This window comes from Mustelus asterias, unplaced genomic scaffold (assembly GCF_964213995.1).
Source record: "Mustelus asterias unplaced genomic scaffold, sMusAst1.hap1.1 HAP1_SCAFFOLD_2203, whole genome shotgun sequence".
NCBI lineage: Eukaryota > Metazoa > Chordata > Chondrichthyes > Carcharhiniformes > Triakidae > Mustelus > Mustelus asterias.
In genome coordinates, this window is record NW_027592148.1 from 41,647 (window position 1) to 61,273 (window position 19,627).

Genomic DNA, 19,627 nt, shown 5'->3' on the forward strand with positions numbered 1-19,627 from the left:
TTAAAATAAATAATTTCTATCATGATAGCTACAAATTTGCAGCCATTATTGCCTCAATCAAATTACAACCCAATACCTCATTCCAATACACATTAACAGATATTGGTCTCGCAAATAAATAAGCTGTCCTTTTTTAAATGACATTTGATGATCAAAACCTGTCCTGCAACCTCTACAGCTACAGAAGGAATAAACATTTTAACTCAACAAGGCTACCGTCACTAGGTGCAAGTTTTGCACAACACTTACCCGTCTGTCTGCTGCCACCAGCCAGAATTCTTGTGTAAACTTTCCACCTAGAGATCTATGCGTTTTGTGGAAAGGATGAATGGTTCCCTTTAAAAAAAAATTCAATTTTAAGTATCATCATATTTCATTGCAGAGAAACGCTAATGACTTCACCAAATATTCTGTGTTGACAGTTTAGTGGATCACAAAGGGTATTTGCGATATCACAGGCACTAGCTTTTAGACATGAAGTTAAAATGGAAATCATCTACTTTAGGTGGACCAATAAATCTCACTGTATTATTCAAACACTCCTTCCTCAATGAACAAGAACAGTCCAACCGATCCAATATTATATACATGAACCCCTCTGAAATATACAAATGACCACAACATAACAAACTGATAAAGCATAGATCAGAAACAGTTAATTGCTGTCTGATGACCTGGCTATTTGAGTCAACTCTTTATCCCATGTAGAAATTAACCCCCTGTGCCACAAATTTAACCATATCAAAAGTGTAGAGGTAAAGTCTTTCCTAGTTTGCACTTGTTCTTTTATCACAACTCAAGTGAAAACAGTGGAAACCAATGCAAAAGATAAGAGGATTTTAAACATAAATGTCAAACAAGAATAAAGTTTCCAGGATCTTTAATACAGTTTTAAAAATCACTTTGCCCAAAACCAGCCTAAAATCAAAATAATGAGGATGGTGAATTTTTATTAATTGTGGCTGTTTAAAGAGAGTGTTCAAAATGGAGCACATTATCTCAGGTACACAGGAATAGTAGGCATGTTTTAGAAGTTTCAACATCTGAAAAAATATTCAATTTACTAAGAAACTGAGTGGTCTTTTTCAGCGATTTAAAATGAGGCTACTCGCAGGTGGAGTATCACACTTATTAAATTTCATGATAAATCCATTTCAGCTATATTAATAACACTGTACAAAGTTGTCACTTTCAAATAAAATGAATATTTTGAACACAAAGGAAAATATAGGACTATGTTCTATTAGATTGATGCAGGGAAAATGTTGTTTGTAATTTCGTAAATGAATTTCAGCAGAAACTTGAAATGTAACTGAGCCAGCACAACCTGCGTTCAGTGGCTCAATTGATCCCAAAAGCAGAAACTCTATCCCATTATAACTCACGGCAAAATCTGTTCTTAGCTAACCAGGCAAATATCTAAAAATGCAATAATGTCATGAACATAAATTTCCTTACTGCAGGCATTTGATGTAATTTTGCTACTGATTTGCTCATTAGGTAAAAATGTCTTGCAAAGAATAAATTGCCAGATGAAACAACCATTTCTAATACAGTGAGACACTGCTTTGTGAAAGTCAAAAGCTGAACTATAAAATGGTAAAACTCTCCAGCTACTTGTAAGGGAAGTTTAATTGGAGAGTTCATATAAAGACATGCAACATTTTGATTTCCAGGAAAACTTCAGGATTAAAGGTACATAACAGCCAGGCGTTGTGAAAACTCAAATTAAAACTGGAACATTACTGCATTCAACACAAAGAAATTTACCACATTAATTATGCTTTCTACTTCGAGCTCACCATCATTATACGTTGAAGATGAAATGACTATAGACAAATAAACAAAACTGAATGACAACCATCTATTTATTAATAATGAAAAACCTGGATGAAATGGTAGTGTCGCAGTAATGTTACTGGACTAGTAATCCAGAGGCCTAAAGGACACCATCACAGCAGCTCATGGAATTTAAATTTAATAAATCTGGAAATAAAAGCTAGTCTAATGGTGACCATAAAATTAGCATCGTTTGGTTTTTTTAGGGAAGGAAATCTGCTGTCCTTAACTTGTCAGACCTACATGTGACTCCAGATCCACAGCAATGGCCTAGCAGGGCTCAGTTCAAAGGTGATTAGGGATGAGAAACAAATGCTAGCTTGGTCAGCAAGAAAGAAAGAATAAACAAAAAGAGAAAATTTCTATTCCCTCAATGAACCTACAAGATAAGTCACAGGAAATAGTCAAAAATGTAGGAACTACTGTGTCTAATGTGACCACAAATGAGGTGGGAAAAAGATAATAATTATATACATATATTTAAAGAAGTGAAAAATCTAAAGGCAAACTTTAAACTAGTATCCTGGATTTTCCAGATTACAAATTGTGTGTTCACTTATCATTGAAAGCCTACACCATCTGGAGAGATTACTAGGAGGCATGATAAATCACGGTCATTAGCTGAAACATTATCCTGCTAATACAGAACACTGTATCCATTAAAGTCGGAAAGTTATGAAGTCCACCCTCCAACATGTGCAAGCAAGATTCCATGCACTCAATACCGGTAATGGAGATTTTTCAGTGACATTTCAATTTGCCATACTTAGAGTAGCTCTTTTGTTGTCAGTTTACATCTCCTTTCACTCTAGCAGAGGCCGACACAAATTACTGGGTTTTACAGCATACAGGGGATGCATTATTTTGACTGCTTTTGTAAAGGGGGACATTTTACACTTCATTTGTCACCGAGGAAGAGAGCTGCTCCCTGGTTAACCCTTCAAGTACAGAAAAACCTTTGTAACCATCAAACTACATAAGGCTTCTCATCATAAAATCCTACAGTGCAGGAGGCCATTCAGCCCATCGAGTCTGCACCGACCACAATCCCACCCAGGCCCTATCCCCGGAAACCCCATGCATTTACCCTAGCTACTCCCCCTGACACGAGGGGGCAATTTAGCATGGCCAATTCACTTAACCTGCACATCTTTGGACTGCGGGAGGGAACCGGAGCATCTGGAGGAAACCCACGCAGACACAGGGAGAATGTGCAGACTCCGCTCGGACAGTGACCCAAGCCGGGAATTGAACCCAGGTGCCTGGCATTGGAGGCAGCAGTGCTAACCATTGTGCCGCCCAATGATTTTTCCGGTAATATAATTAAATGCATTTTAAAATTACATTGTGTTAAGCAACATCATCAAATACAATAACTAAAACAAACCAGCTTAGAAACATGGGGAGAAAAACTTGAGAACAGACGGTGGATCTTTTAAGCAGCAGCGAAGGGTAATCCTGTAAACATTAACTTTAATTCACTTTATTTTAAACAACTTCGTTTATATAATTAGTATCAAAAGGCATTCTGACATTATAGTACCCATTTAGAGTGATGCTGCATAGTATAGCAAGCTGTTCCAATTATGGAGGCAACAAGTTATGCTCATTTTTTTTCAGATTGAAGGGAAAGCTACTTAAAACACAAAGCAAGATCCACTCGCTTTCATACTCTCACAATTATGAGCATGGACAATGATGGGAAGATGTTAATCTGGATGCAAGATTTCTTTCTTTCATGGATGTGGGCACCACTGGTAAGGCCAGCATTTATTGCCCATTCCTAACCACCCTAGAGATCACAGAATCCCTACAGTGCAGAAGGAGTCCATTCGGCCCATCGAATCTGCACCGACAGCAATCCCATCAAGGCCCAATCCCCATAACCCCATGCATTTACCTTAGCTAGTCCCCCGACACTAAGAGGCAATTTAGCATGGCCAATCAACCTAACCCGCACATCTTTGGTTTGTGGGAGGAAACCCACGCAGATGAGGGGAGAACGTGCAAACTCCACACAGACTGACACCAGCCAGGAATTGAACCTGGGTCCCTGGCGCTGTGAGGCAGCAGTACTAACCACTATGCCACCGTGCCGCCCAAGTGATAGTGGTAAGTCACCTGCATCATTTCTAAGTCATGATGTGGAGATGCCGGTGTTGGATTGGGGTAAACACAGTAAGAAGTCTAGCAACACCAGGTTAAAGTCCAACAGGTTTATTTGGTAGCAAATGCCACTAGCTTTCGGAGCGCTGCCCCTTCGTCAGGTGGAGGGGATAGTGTCTCTGTATACCCCGGAAGGACCGTGGGGTCCGGGTCCATAGACTCTAAAATCGGCCCTGCAGGTGGAGGAGGTGGTTAAGAAGGCGTATGGTGTGCTGGCCTTTATCAATCGAGGGATTGAGTTTAGGAGTCCGGGGATAATGATGCAGCTGTATAAGACCCTCGTCAGACCCCACTTGGAGTACTGTGCTCAGTTCTGGTCGCCTCATTACAGGAAGGATGTGGAAAAGATTGAAAGGGTGCAGAGGAGATTTACAAGGATGTTGCCTGGATTGAGTGGCATGCCTTATGAGGATAGGCTGAGGGAGCTCGGTCTTTTCTCCTTGGAGAGACGTAGGATGAGAGCAGACCTAATAGAGGTATATAAGATGTTGAGAGGCATAGATCGGGTGGACTCTCAGAGGCTTTTTCCCAGGGTGGAAATGGCTGCTACGAGAGGACACAGGTTTAAGGTGCTGGGGGGTAGGTACAGGGGAAATGTTAGGGGGAAGTTTTTCACACACAGGGTGGTGGGCGAGTGGAATCGGCTGCCGTCAGTGGTGGTGGAGGCAAACTCAATAGGGTCTTTTAAGAGACTCCTGGATGAGTACATGGGACTTAATAGGATGGAGGGTTATAGGTAGGCCTAAAAGGTAGGGATATGTTCGGCACAACTTGTGGGGCCAAAGGGCCTGTTTTGTGCTGTAGTTTTCTATGTTTCTATCTCCCACTTCACCTGACGAAGGGGCAGCGCTCCGAAAGTTAGTGGCATTTGCTACCAAATAAACCTGTTGGACTTTAACCTGGTGTTGTTAGACTTCTTACTGTGTTTACCTCATTTCTACGTCAGCAGGGAAGCTGTGTGACTTGAGAGGCAAGGAGAGGTCTGCTAAAAAATAGAAATAACTAATGATTTTTCAAAACATGATTTTTCAGCTATAAACTGCTGCTATCTAACAGTTTGAAACTGAACAGCTCAGTATACTCCAGTGACAGTCATAAAATCATACAATCATAGAATCCCTACAGTACAGAAAGAGGCCATTCGGCCCATCGAGTCTGCACCGACCACAATCCCACCCAAGCCCTACCCCCATATCCCTACATATTTACCCACTAATCCCTCTAACCTACGCATCTCAGGACACTAAGGGCAATTTTAGCATGGCCAATCAACCTAACCTGCACATCTTTGGACTGTGGGAGGAAACCGGAGCACCCGGAGGAAACCCACGCAGACACGAGGAGAATGTGCAAACTCCACACAGACAGTGACCCAAGCCGGGAATCGAACCCAGGTCCCTGGAGCTGTGAAGCAGCAGTGCTAACCACTGTGCTACCGTGCCGCCCAAATATTAAGTATAATAATTAATAATTAGACCTACTGAATTATGCTACATCTAATGACAATATAAATCAACTTTTCCTTTTCATTTAAATGAATTAACTGGAATTATTCAACACAATGGAGACATAAGTCATGAATCAGATTTATGTCTTTCAACAGATACAAACCTAATTTTAAAACAGAATTTTTACTGGTATATGCAAAGTTGATATGAGATGCATTATGCACAGGTTACATTTCACAGTAAATCTGAGGTTGGAATATTTGTTTCTGAAGAACTGTCAGTTTAAGTATCAGACCTTTGGCTACATTGATCTGCTGCAATGCATTGTAGTGATTCAACGAGGCAGCCCATCACTTTTTGAAAGGGTAAATAGTGTGATGATACTGTGCTTGTCAGAAAAGTGTTCATATCATGTTTCTTGTGAGGGGTATGTTTAAAATTCAGCAGTTTACACGGTGCTGGTAAGTCTGCACTGGACAGCTCCATGCTGAGAATGCAGGCTAATGCTTGATTTTAGCCAGTGAGGTGTTTATTTTAATCGGAGTGAATGCATTTTTGTTTACTTGGTCTTCCCCCTGGGGTTTTAGAGTAGGGTTTAGATTAGATTGATTGACAGAGGCAGAGTCATGTGAATGGGCGCAGCTAAGCTTGCAGGAAAAACACAGAGTTCTCTTTTATTTTAAAACAATCACTTTTCTGCATGGTCCTGCAAGAAGTAAGTGTCTTTCTGTTTCTCCCCCTGGAGTCTGCTGTAGGGGGTTGTCAGAAAACAAGTGTCCCTCTGTCTGTCTGTCTCTCTCTCCAAGAGGTGCCTTCAAAAGGTGCTGGGACTGTTGATAAGTACAAGCATGTAAGCTTCGGGGTTGCTAACTGATTTTGAAGAGGGGCTTTAAATCTGTAAGAGGAATATTGCTTGAATTGGAACTCAGAGATGGGTTAGCAGCTAAGAACTGTATCTTGTCATGTTTAAGTATTGTTCAATTGGTAAATGTTAAACTGTATCGTTAAGTAAAGTTTGTTTTGATAAAAGCTTCCTAGTGTGTCATAGAATCACACCTGGAATGAAATACCTTATCCTCAAATTAATGCCAAAATAGCATATAGCTGGGTTCTAGTCTAATTTCATAATGTACCTTGGGGTTTCCAATCTTGTACCCTAACAGTAGGGATATGCAATAAATGCTGTCCTTGCAGGTGACAGGCACACACATAGCAAGAATTAATATAATTAACATTTTCATCCCTTGTAATGAACTAGAGATCAACACTATATGCTGCTTATGGTTTTCATGCCCTTTTTAATAATGGGGTTTCCAAGGTTACACAGGGATACGACCAAACCAAATTCAGCCGTTTGTATCTGTTCCACTTTAGATTATAGCTTAGCTCAAATTCAACTCCATTTTCCTACCGTTGATTCATTTTCTTTGACACCCTAATACAAATGTCAATCTAAGACTTGAAAACCTCAATGTACTCAGCTCTTTTTAGACTGACAGTCTTTAGGCAGAAAACATTTCAGATTTTCACTACGGTTGTGAAATGCTGTTTCTGATTTCATACCCGAATGGCTCACCTCTAATCTTAAGATTGTATTCCCTCGCTTTGGACTTTCCATCAGATGAAATAGCTTCCCTGTATTGACTCTATAAAATCTCATTATTTTAAAAAACTTGTATTAAAATGCCCTTAAGCCATCTAAGCCCAAGCACGTTTGTACATTGTCTTCGTTATGTCCTCACTACAATCTAAGCCATTTTTAAAAGTCTGCAGTCTCTAAATATGCTTCACCAAGCAGCAGAACAGTAATACACAAGTAAACTTGAAAAACACAGAAATCATGGTCTTTGATTCCTACTCATCTAATCATTTATAACCCATCTTACTAGCAACACCAGATAGTGAAAATACAGAAACAGGTTGAGACCATGTTACCCCAACTACAAGCACATAGCAAAATTTCCCCCAAACTAGTGCAAGTATCTTTTCCTTTTTTTATAACCTTTAAGATCTGCACTGTACGAATCAGCATTTAAATTTCCTTTCCCAAAAGACCACCAACAATGTGTCAAAAATGGCAAACATTAACTGAGTAATGAATAATTGGATGGAAGAATCAACTGCCTTGAGAAACATTCTGCACAAACATTAGCTGCTCAAGGAAATGAAAACGGTTTAGATAAGTAAAATATTCCCAAATGTATGCATGACAGTACTGAGTCAAAGGCAGACAATAGGAGTTGTTTATTAATTTATTGACTTACCTACTGATGACACTTCACAACATTTTGTACTGCAGGTTAATATATTTTCAATTAACTGCATCATAAGAAAGCTCCATTTAATACCTTGTTGGATACAATGCACCGCAAACATCACCATAAGCACCAAAACATTGTTCAAAGGCTACACATGAAAGAAAATGACTAAAATTTACATTGCACCCTTGTTCTGATGTGCCCACAGCTTCTCACCCACCAGACATCTAGTCAGACATGAAGTATTGCAGAGTTTAACAATTGCTATGACCAACAGTAATAAAGGTTAGTACAATTATACAAATGAATAACTATTCGAATAGGAAAAACCAGTGACAAAAATGTATATATATCTTAATGATTCAATTTCAAGACCATTTCCCTTTGCAGTATTACACTAACTTTCACCAATTTTTCACACTTTTCCTCATTTCATAGTACTTGATTAATCTGAAAATATTCTCTTATTTTGGTATGGTTCCCCCCCTTGCAATTGATGAAGTAAAACATAAGAGCTGTTGATTAGTTTTCCAATGGCCCCACCTAGTGGATGAGAGCCAGATTTTTCAGTCTTTTATCAGGATCCCATTTTCCAATTAGATCCCTGTCAAACTACACACAGGAGCAATTTCAGACTTCTATCTTCAGAACAACGGTCCCAAACACGGCTTGAATTTTGTGCACAAAATTAGGCCACCCTATTTTAAATTATGCCACTGCATAACTCACTCCAAAGGTGATGATTGGGCAAGAATGATTTTTTTGCTCGTTCTCAAACTCCCAGAGCTGATCAGTTTTTGGATAAATATTTTAATTGAATCTGTCAAATAATTTTAAAATATGAAATGGAGCAAGAGTGGGGTGGGAGCAAAGAGCAACAGCTCACATAGATGGGAACCGTTTCAATCCACAGATTTAGGCCACATGGCACAGGAAGACTCTAGTCATCATAAAGTGTTGACAGAAATATCACAAAGTCCTCTCACACAAGCTGATACCTGGCAAAGAGGAGCTTTGGTGAAGTAGGTTAGCTATCTGCTCAACTATAGTGGATGTTGGACATTTGATTACATTAAAGGCACTATATAAATGAAAATTGATATTTTATGGTTAGCATTGAGCTTCTAAGACCAGAACAAGTTGAGGGAGAAAATAAATTTCAGAAACATAAGTACAAAAAAAAGCTTTATCTGCATTTGTGAATGCAGTACTGAAGATTTATTATCCATCCAAGAGGGAGAAAATCCACATGGGCAGGGCAAAGAGCCACAGTCTACAATCAACTGAAAGCATGAGACCAATGGAAAATTGGTGCTGCAAGTACAGAGGATAAAATCTAACCTAATAAGTATCAACAGATATTTTGGCTTTGCAATATAAACCTTTCCTAAGGAATTGGAGGATTTTTTTAAAAAAAGAGGCCTACTCTGAACATCTTCAAAATAAATACTCTGTAATGCTTTTGTAAATGAGCTATTTTCTTTCAGCACTTTATACATGCAAAAGAAGTAGAAGTCAAGCATCCTTCCACCTTTTCACTCCTTGAGGTGCCAACTCAAATGTTCAGTTCCAAGGGCATCACATGCTCTGTTTAACATTTTATTCTTGATGTGCGAGAGCATTATCAACTTATCCAACTCCGGAGGGAACCACAGTTGAACGCAAAATAGTTTTTGCTCAACATCCAGAAACGTGTAATTGGGTAGAGATCAGGTCTTTCCCTCTCTAGCACTGTGGAACCAAGATGGCATCCCAATTACTGCCTGAATGAGGTCAGTCAACTTTATCACCATAAATCAGATCAAACCTGGAACTTTCCAGCCTTCATGGCTTAGGATAGAGATGGCTGATACCTTTATGCATTGGAGAAGCACTTTTTGTTTTGCACTGATTAAAACAGATGTGTAGTTTTGCAGATTTATATCTAATTAGCAGGAACATCTTACAAGTAAACACAGCTTCATATTCTTCACCCCCAGTCTAATTAACACATTATCTCCAAGTTCCATCTTTACTTAGACCCTCTGATGTTTCCACCAGACTGCCCAGCTCAACAGGGGTCTTCACTTTATTTTCCCCTTTATTATCAGAGTACCTGTAATGTCACCTTATCATTGCTGCTTAAGCAATGGAAATTGGATACTTATCCAATTATTCATAAGTAAGGATATTAAACAGCAAATCATGCCATCATTGTCCAATCAATTTACAGCAGAAAACATGCACTATATTTAGCATTATGTTTATGCATTCAATCCCAGGATTTGGGCAACAATGACAAGGCTGCCAAGGTACTGATCAAGGATCCATTTGGCCTTGGTGGCATTGTTATGGCTATTTCCATTCAGGCAAGTGAGAAGTATTTCATCACCCTCCCAATGTATTCCTTGTCAGTGGTGGACAGAATTTGAGGAAGTTAAAAAGTTAGTCCTGCTGCAGAATATGTAACCTTTTGCCTGCTCTGGTTATGTTGTTTACATGGCTGATCCACCTTTCTTTCTCTCTCCCTCTCCAATAACAGGACAATAATTTTAAATTTGAAGTTATGGATGACAAGGAACGAATGTAATTCAGGATGATGGATAAGAGAGACTTGGTGCAGGACATAATAGAGTTATACTAAAATATGAAATTAGGTTTATGGCCTTTAGAGAGGAAAAATAGGTTGGAAATAATGCAGCAATTGCAAAGAGAGAAAGATCATGGTGGGGTTTTGAGGAGTAAGGTGGGCCTTGATGAAGTGGAAGAACCTGGTCACTCCTGGGTGACAGAGGTTGTCGTGGAGAGTCTGTAACCGGTCTAGGTTCGCGCTGGCACAGGTCCCCCGGGACAGGGCGTCTGGGGGCTCATTGAGCTTCCCAGGCCGGTATAAAATGTCGTAATTGTAGGTGGAGAACTCGAACCTCAACCTCAAAATCTTATCATTCTTGATTTTGCCCCGCTGTGCGTTACTGAACATAAAGGCAATGGACCGTTGGTCCATGAGCAGGGTGAACCGTTTGCCAGCTAAGTAGCGGCGCCAGTGCCACACAGCCTCCACGATGGCTTGTGCCTCTTTTTCGACAGAGGAGTGTCGAATTTCAGGGCCCTGGAGGGTGCGCGAGAAGGCGGCCACGGGTCTGCCCGCCTGGTTAAGAGTGGCGGCTAGGGCAAAGTCAGCCGCATTGCTCTCCACCTGGAATGGGGTGGATTCGTCTACAGCGTGCATCGTGACCTTCGCAATATCCGCTTTGATGCGGTCAAAGGCCAGTCGAGCCTCCGCTGCTAGGGGAAAAGATGTGGATTTGATGAGCGGACGGGCTTTGTCTGCATAATTGGGGACCCACTGGGCGTAGTACAAGAAGTAGTCTAGGCATCTCCTCAGTGCTTTGAGGGCGGTGGGGAGGGGTAGTTCCAGGAGGGGACGCATGCGGTCGGGATCGGGGCCGATGACCCCGTTCTCCACAACACAACCAAGGATGGCGAGGCGGCGTGTGCGGAATACGCACTTCTCCTTATTATAGGTCAGATTGAGGAGTGCTGCGGTGTGGAGGAATTTTTGGAGGTTGGCGTCGTGGTCCTGCTGATCATGGCCGCAGATGGTGATGTTATCCAGGTACGGGAAGGTGGCCCGCAGCCCGTTTTGGTCCACCATTCGGTCCATCTCACGCTGGAAAACCGAGACCCCGTTGGTGACGCCGAAGGGGACCCGAAGGAAATGATAGAGACGGCCATCCGCCTTGAAGGCAGTGTATTGGCGGTCTTCCAGGCGGATAGGGAGCTGGTGGTATGCAGACTTCAAGTCAATGGTGGAGAACACCCAATATTGCGCAATCTGATCGACCATGTCAGAGATGCGGGGAAGGGGATACGCGTCCAGCTGCGTGTATCGGTTAATGGTCTGACTGGGGAGAAACATCGATAACCATGCGATGTTTCTCCCCAGTCTTACCACCACTTGGGGTCTTCAGGGGCTGGTATTGGCCTCAATGATCCCCTCCCCCAGGAGGCGTCGCACCTCGGACTTAATAAACGCTCTATCTCCAGCGCTGTACCGTCTGCTTTTGGTGGCAATGGGCTTGCAGTCGGGGGTGAGGTGTTCAAAGAGCGAGGGAGGGGCGACTTTAAGGGTCGAGAGACCACAGGTTATGCGCGGTGGCTGGTCTAATAGCTGCGGATGGCGGACGGAGATTGGGGGAAAAGGCCCATTATATACCATAGTGACGCTCCCAAGGTGACACATGAAATCTAGCCCCAGTAGTACGCAGCGCAGAGCTGTGGCAGCACGAGGAGCCTGCACTTCTCGTACACCGTGCCCCATACGGTCAGAGTTGCCACACAGTAGCCGAGGACATTCGCCGACCGGGACGTCGAAGCCATGGAGATTGATTGCTGCTTTGGCAGTACTGGCAGTGCGTAGCGACTCACCGTGTTAGGGTGGATAAAACTCTCCGTACTCCCACTGTCAAATAAGCAGTTAGTCGTGTGGTCGTTTACCTTGATGTCCATCATAGACCAGGCGAGTTGATGAGGCCTGGACTGGTCCAACGCGACCAAGGCCACTGTCGGATTAGGCGAGGAGCCGCACGCGATGGACGGTTCCCAAAATGGCGGCCCGCGTGACTCGCATGCGGCTGATGCCATCCAAGATGGCGGCTCCCGTGGTCGCACGCGGCTGATGGAGTCCAAGATGATGACCCCCGTGCGTCGCGCACAGCCGATGGCTTCCAAGATGGCGGCTCCCGTGGATCGCACGTGGCCGATGGCGTCGAAGACGTGCCTGATGGCGTCGAAGACGTGCCTTCCGCGGATCGCACACGGCGCTGCTGGGCCTGGAGGCCGATTTTGCCCTGCAGACTTTCAAGTAATGGCCCTTCTTACCGCAGCCGGAGCAGATTGCGTCTTTCGCTGGGCAGCGTAGTTGTGGGTGCTTCTCCAGGCCGCAGAAGTAGCACCTCGGGCCTCCGGAGACTGCAGCAGTGGTCAGTTCAGCGTCGGGACAGGGCGTGGTGTAGGTTTGCGGCCCTCCCGGGTACAGAGGTGGCTGCGGTCGCGGTGTCCACGGTGCGCCCTCGTGGTCAGGGGTGTAGGCCTCGAGATTCTGGAATGCCACCTCCAGCGAGCCGGCAAGCTCCACAGTTTTCTTCAGGTCCAGCCCACCTTGTTCCAGCAGACGCTGCCGGATATAGGTCGACCTGATGCCCGCGACAAAGGCATCTCTGATCAGGTCGTCGGCGTTTTGGGCGGCTGAAACGGCCTTGCAGCTGCAGGCTCTGCCGAGTGCACGCAGTTCGTGCAAGAATTATTCAGTTGATTCCCCCGGCTGCTGTCTGCGAGTGGCCAGCAGATGTCTGGCGTAGACCTCATTCGGCTGCCAGTTGTACTGGCTCTTTAGGAGATCGATTGCCTCCTGGTAAGTTTCCGCGTCTCGGATTATCGCGAAGACGTGAGCACTGATGCGGGTGTGGAGCATGTGTAGTTTGTCGATGTCAGTTACGACGATGGCGGAGGAGGAGGCGATGAAGGTCTCGAAGCAGTGCAGCCAGTGATCAAAACAGTTTGAGGCCCCAACAGCCTGGGGGTCCAAGTCCAATTTATCAGGTTTTAAGAGTTGCTCCATCCCAAAAACTTTCGTTAATAAAATTGATGCACCATTGATTATGCAAAGACTCGTTGTTGCGAAATAACAGGCTTTTATTAACAATAGAATTGGAGCACACCCGAACCGATAGCTAATCCGAACTGAGGCAAAAGGGGCGGAGTGCAGTCGCCTTTATACCCAGAGAAGGGCGGAGTCCCAGATTGAGGCAGCAGGGGCGTGTCCAGACATATCACATAAACAGACAATACTACAGTGGTTCACCACATAGATGTTCATGTTTAATGCCACCTCTCAGGCTTTTTCATTGCCAATTACTTAATACAAGCCTAATGAAGGGGCTTTTGGCAAAGATGCACAACGGTTGCAAGGTAACACCTCCTTACAAGGTGCTTAACATCCTCAATGTAGGATGGAGAGACATTATCAAATATTGCTGCTGTGTATGTCTGACCTTAAAGTCTGATCCTATAATAGCTAGACATGGAAAACGGTTCAGCTATAAACCTGAATCAGGTTATACATGAACTTTTAATCCTGGGTCTCCAAGTCAGGTGAATCAGTAACTATTAAGTGAAAATAACAGACAGAAGTCTAAATGGAGTTCCAAAACACCACAGCACAAAACTAACATTAAATTTAATAATAGGTATGGATGAACATCAGAGCCAGAATTCAAATTAGGATTGTTTCAGTTTATGACCAAATGTCCAGCTGTCTTTTACAACCCAAACACTCAAATAACTATTTCTGGTAACCTGGTCAAAGACAGAGGTACCAGATATTTTCCCTTGCCTAGTGGAGAGTTTGCTTCAGATTTCCTGGCAATGCAACAGGTTTGATATTGAATAAATAAACTCAAAATATACATCAATAAATAAATAAAATGCAAAATCTGAAGAGGAAAATCTGAATACAGGAGTTGGGATGTCTTGAAGTTGTATAAGACATTTGTAAGGCCACACTTGGAACACTGTGTACAGTTCTGGTCACCCCATTATAGAAAGGATAAAGAGTGCAGAAAAGATTTACTAGGGTGCTACCACGACTTGATGGTTTGAGTTATATGACAGGCTGGGACTTTTTTCTCTGGGGCACAGGAGGGTGAGGGATGATCTTATAGAAGTCTATAAAATAATGAGGGGTATAGACCAGTTAGATAGTCAATATCTTTCCCAAAAGGTAGGGGAGTCTAAAACTAGAGGGCATAGATTTAAGGCGAGAGGGGAGAGATACAAAAGGGTCCAGAGGGGCAATTGTTTCACACAGAGGGTGGTGAGTGTCTGGAACAAGCTGCCAGAGGTAGTAGTAGAGGCAGATACAATTTTGTCTTTTAAGAAGCGTTTAGACAGTTACATAAGTAAGATGGCTATCGACGGATATAGGCCAAACGCAGGCAATTGGGACTAACTTAGTTGTTTTAAAAAAAGGGCGGCATGGACAAGTTGGGCCAAAGGGCCTGTTTCCATGCTGTAAACCTCGATGACTCTATGAGGTGTCAGATACAACTTGAAACATTAACTTTGTTTCTCTGTACGCTATCCTGCCAGACTTTGAGTATTTCCAGCACTTTCTGTTTTTATTTCTGATACTGGATCTCTTTTTGTTTCCCCCTACTTCTAATTAATAATGCTTTATCTATTTGTTAACCTTTTGTCAAAGATGAAAATCACAAGCAGCAACATGCTCTTAGTTCACATGCACAGACATACTATAAAGCAACTCAATTTTTAAAAATATATTTGTTCATATTATTCATTTTACATTCAATAACCATTTTCTTTCCACAACTCAATGCCATTTACATTCAAAAGTGATGAGCAATCCATTGGCTGGCCTCTTCCAATGGTTTTGCTCCATTGCAGACTTTGAGAAGAACTGTAACTGTTCTTTTTCACTGAACTGCTATATCAGTAATTTTTTGAAAAGCCACAAGTGGCTGACTTCCCCCTCATCAAGTATGGGATGCTGGCAGTGGTAATGTTAGTGAATTAGATTCACGAGGCCCAGACTAACGTTCCAGGGCACCCATCTTATCACAGCAGCTGGTGCAATTTGAATTAATTTAACTAATAAATCTTGAATAAAACATTAATCTCAATAAGGGTGACCATCAAAACTAGTGGACTGGTTGTCCTTATCCAGTCTGGTCTTCATATGGCTCCAGACCCACAGCCATGTGGTTGACGCTTAAGTGCGCACTGAAATGGCCTTACAAGCCACTCAGTTTTATCAAATGACAACAGGGAAGTCAAATAATAAAACTGGACTGACCACCGAGCATAAACTTTGGCACAATAAATGACAAAGGCCAGCTGGATCTGTAAAGTTCTCCTCGCTAACCTCTGGTGACTTTTGCCAAAATTAGTAGAGCTGTCCCACAGATGAGTCAAGCAACTTGACAGTCATTCTCACCGAATCATACCTTTGCAGCCAATGTCCCAGACTCCTCCAGAAACATTCCTGTGTATGTCCTGTCCGATCAGTAGGACAGACCTCCTAGAGATGGCGGCACATTTAGAAGGGAGTGGCACTGGGAGTGTTCAACATTTACTCTAGACTCCAAGAAGTCTCGTGGCATCAAGTTAAACACGGACAAGGAAGCCTCCTACTTTTTACCACGTAGGAAGCTCCTTCAGCTGATGAATCAATGCTCTTTTATGTTGAACACCACTTGGAAGTAGTACACATCCCAAGAACGAATAATACAAAATTATCTGTTCACTGGTTAGCTCTAGGATGATACCGAAACAGGAATGTTTGGGGATGGGGAGAAAGAGAAAAATATGCACTTTTAAAAATCCAGTTCTTTTATGGTAGACCTGTGCATGTGATCAGCCAACAGAATGAACATGTGAATTATTTAGTTGGCTCTTCCTTCAATTATCTTTAGCTCCAAGGGAAAAGCTGTAGCTCTGCTTAGCATCTACCGTATCACACTAAGATCAGCAATCTAATGTTTAATGAAAACTGTAATAACAATCCCACATCTTATCATTTTATGCTACTGTTTAAATTAATATCTATATAAGCAGCACATTCTCTCTCTCCCCCCCAACCCTCCCATCCCCCTTTTCAACAGGAAAGGTTTCAAAACTACATTTGTGTTCAAGAAACCGAAACTAATTGAAAAAGGTAACTCAAACTTTTGGTCATCACACAAACAAATACTGTCAGATGCCATCAGTTAAGAGACAGGAGGTACAATAGGGTATCTTGTCATCATTTACATGTACATTTCCTCAGGCAGCATAGCCACAAACTAGTGAAGGTATATTCCTAACTCAAGTTCTGTACGAATAAAGAAAAAGGAGAAATTGGGACAGCGTTAAACGTTGTACTTACCAGAAGGTAAGTACTGGTATCCTGTTTTCTCCTGTGACCTGGAAGATCAGGAAAAAGTTGATTAAGCTCTACGTGGATTTGCTTAAGTAATTTTAAAACAACTATACTATTAAAAGCATAATTTCAAACAAATCAAGTACAATATAAACAAACATTTTTTTTTTAAACAAAGTGCCCCGAATAACCCTTTATTTGAACGACAGGAATTTTTATTGCAATCTTGAACTTCCCTATTTGGCATTTTCCCATTTCCTGTTTTTCAAAGCAGATTGGAAAGCTGTATACTGAAACCCTTAGCAATGCATTTGCTGTTTTGGAAAAACAGTAATAAAGAAGGAGACTGCATGAAAACACCAGGAATTATAAAGGAAACTATCAAGCAAACATTTGGACACACAAGTAGTAACATGGAGTCCAAATGTTAGCTTATGGTCTTCTTTATAAACTCCAGTGCTTCCATTCAGTACTGATGTATTTTATTACAGTAGATGCCAACATGCAAAGCATTGTATGTAGTCACACCAATACAATAATAAGGATTATTCACTGTAGATCACAAATTTGTGGCAAATTCTTGAGTTTATATAAGATTTTAAAAAATCAGTTCCTGCAGCTCTTCCAATGTCCAAACAGTTGCGTAGCAAGTAGCAATATATTGCAGTCTAAAGTGATCCCAGATTAGGGCGTAATCCAGAGACCCAGAGCAATGATCTGGAGATCATGGCAGATGGTGAAATTTGAATTCAATAAAAATCTGGAATTATAAAACCATTGTCGATTGTGATAAGAATCCATCTGGTTCATGACCTTTAGGAAAATAAATTTGCTGTCCTTACCGATGTGTGACTACAGGTCCACAGCAATATGTTGACTCTTTAATTCCCCCCTGAGGTGGCAGTTAAGAATGGGCAAATAAATGCTGACTTAGCCTGTGACACCCACATCCAATTAATAAAACAAAATATTCAATCTCCAGTCTGTGCTGTTAGTTGTGGTGTGACAATTTTATTCAGTCTACAATTCCCTCCTTACATAGAACATAGAAAACCTACAGCACAAACAGGCCCTTCAGCCCACAAGTTGCGCCAGTCATGTCCCTACCTACCTAGGCTTATATATAGACTTACCTATAACCCTCAATCCTATTCAGCCCCATGTACTCATCCAGAAGTCTATTAATAGACCCTATTGAATTTGCCTCCACCACCACTGACGGCAGCCAATTTCACTCGCCCACCACCCTCTGAGTGAAAAACTTACCCCTGACATCTCCTCTGTACCTACTCCCCAGCACCTTAAACCTGTGTCCTCTCGTAGCAGCAATTTCAGCCCTGGGAAAAAGCCTCCGAGAATCCACCCGATCTATACCTCTCAACATCTTGTACACCTCTATCAGGTCACCTCTCATCCTTCGTCTCTCCAAGGAGAAAAGACCGAGCTCCCTCAGCCTATCCTCATAAAGCATGCCAACCAATCCAGGCAACATCCTTGTAAATCTTCTCTGCACCCTTTCAATCATTTCCACATCCCTCCTGTAATGAGGCGACCAGAACTGAGCACAGTACTCCAAGTGGGGTCTGACAAGGGTCCTATAAAGCTGCATCATTATCTCCCTACTCCTGAACTCAATCCCTCGACTGATGAAGGGCAGCACACTATACGCCTTCTTAACCACCTCCTCTACCTGCGAGGCTGATTTAAGAGTCCTATGGACCCGGACCCCAAGGTCCTTCTGATCCTCTACACTGCTTAGAGTCTTACCCTTGATATTATACTCCTTCATCCCATTTGACCTACCAAAATGGACCACTACACATTTATCCGGGTTGAAGTCCATCTGCCACTTCTCCGCCCAGTGTTGCATCCTATCTATGTCACTCTACAGCTTCTGACATCCCTCCAACCTATCCACAACACCACCAATCTTCGTGTCGTCGGCAAACTTACCAACCCATCCCTCCACTTCCTCATCCAGGTCATTTATGAAAATGACAAACAGCAAGGGTCCCAGAACATATCCCTGGGGCACTCCACTGGTGACCGACCTCCATTCAGAAAAAGACCCGTCTACACCCACTCTCTGCCTTCTGCAGGCAAGCCAGTTCTCAATCCACAAGGCAACAGCCCCTTGGATCCCATGCCCTCTCATTTTCTCGAGAAGTCTTGCATGGGGAACATTTGCAGCTTCATCCTGCCATGTCTCAGCTCACACCACTACTATTCCAACTATAACCCACATGGGTGACGAGATTCATTACTAGTGCCCCAATTGATATTATATTTGATAAGGTCCCCCATGGTCGGCTTATGATGAAAGTGAGGTGGTGTGGGATAGAGGGAAAGTTGGCCGATTGGATAGGTAACTGGCTGTCTGATCGAAGACAGAGGGTGGTGGTGGATGGAAATTTTCAGATTGGAGGCAGGTTGCTAGCGGAGTGCCGCAGGGATCAGTGCTTGGTCCTCTGCTCTTTGTGATTTTTATTAATGACTTAGAGGAGGGGGCTGAAGGGTGGATCAGTAAATTTGCTGATGACACCAAGATTGGTGGAGTAGTGGATGAGGTGGAGGGCTGTTGTAGGCTGCAAAGAGACATAGATAGGATGCAAAGCTGGGCTGAAAAATAGCAAATGGAGTTTAACCCTGATAAATGTGAGGTGATTCATTTTGGTAGGACTAATTTAAATGTGGATTACAGGGTCAAAGGTAGGGTTCTGAAGACTGTGGAGGAACAGAGAGATCTTGGGGTTCATATCCACAGATCTCTAAAGGTTGCCACTCAAGTGGATAGAGCTGTGAAGAAGGCCTATAGTGTGTTAGCTTTTATTAACAGGGGGTTGGAGTTTAAGAGCCGTGGGGTTATGCTGCAACTGTACATGACCTTGGTGAGACCACATTTGGAATATTGTGTGCAGTTCTGGTCACCTCACGACAAGAAGGATGTGGAAGCGCTGGAAAGAGTGCAGAGGAGATTTACCAGGATGCTGCCTGGTTTG

The 19,627-nt window shown here is 42.8% G+C and overlaps 1 protein-coding gene across 1 annotated transcript in view; it reads right to left on the reverse strand.

Moving 5' to 3' along the window:
• The window catches only part of LOC144489451 (zinc transporter 6-like), a gene marked incomplete at both ends in the record, with an annotated part of 56,366 nt that extends 39,651 nt beyond the window's left edge, over nt 1-16,715 (reverse strand). Inside the window, 2 exons of the mRNA XM_078207312.1 lie at nt 250-336; nt 16,635-16,715. Of these exons, the coding sequence (XP_078063438.1) occupies nt 250-336; nt 16,635-16,715 (168 nt within the window). The remainder of the gene's footprint in view (nt 1-249; nt 337-16,634) is intronic.
• Nucleotides 16,716-19,627: the final 2,912 nt, after the last annotated feature.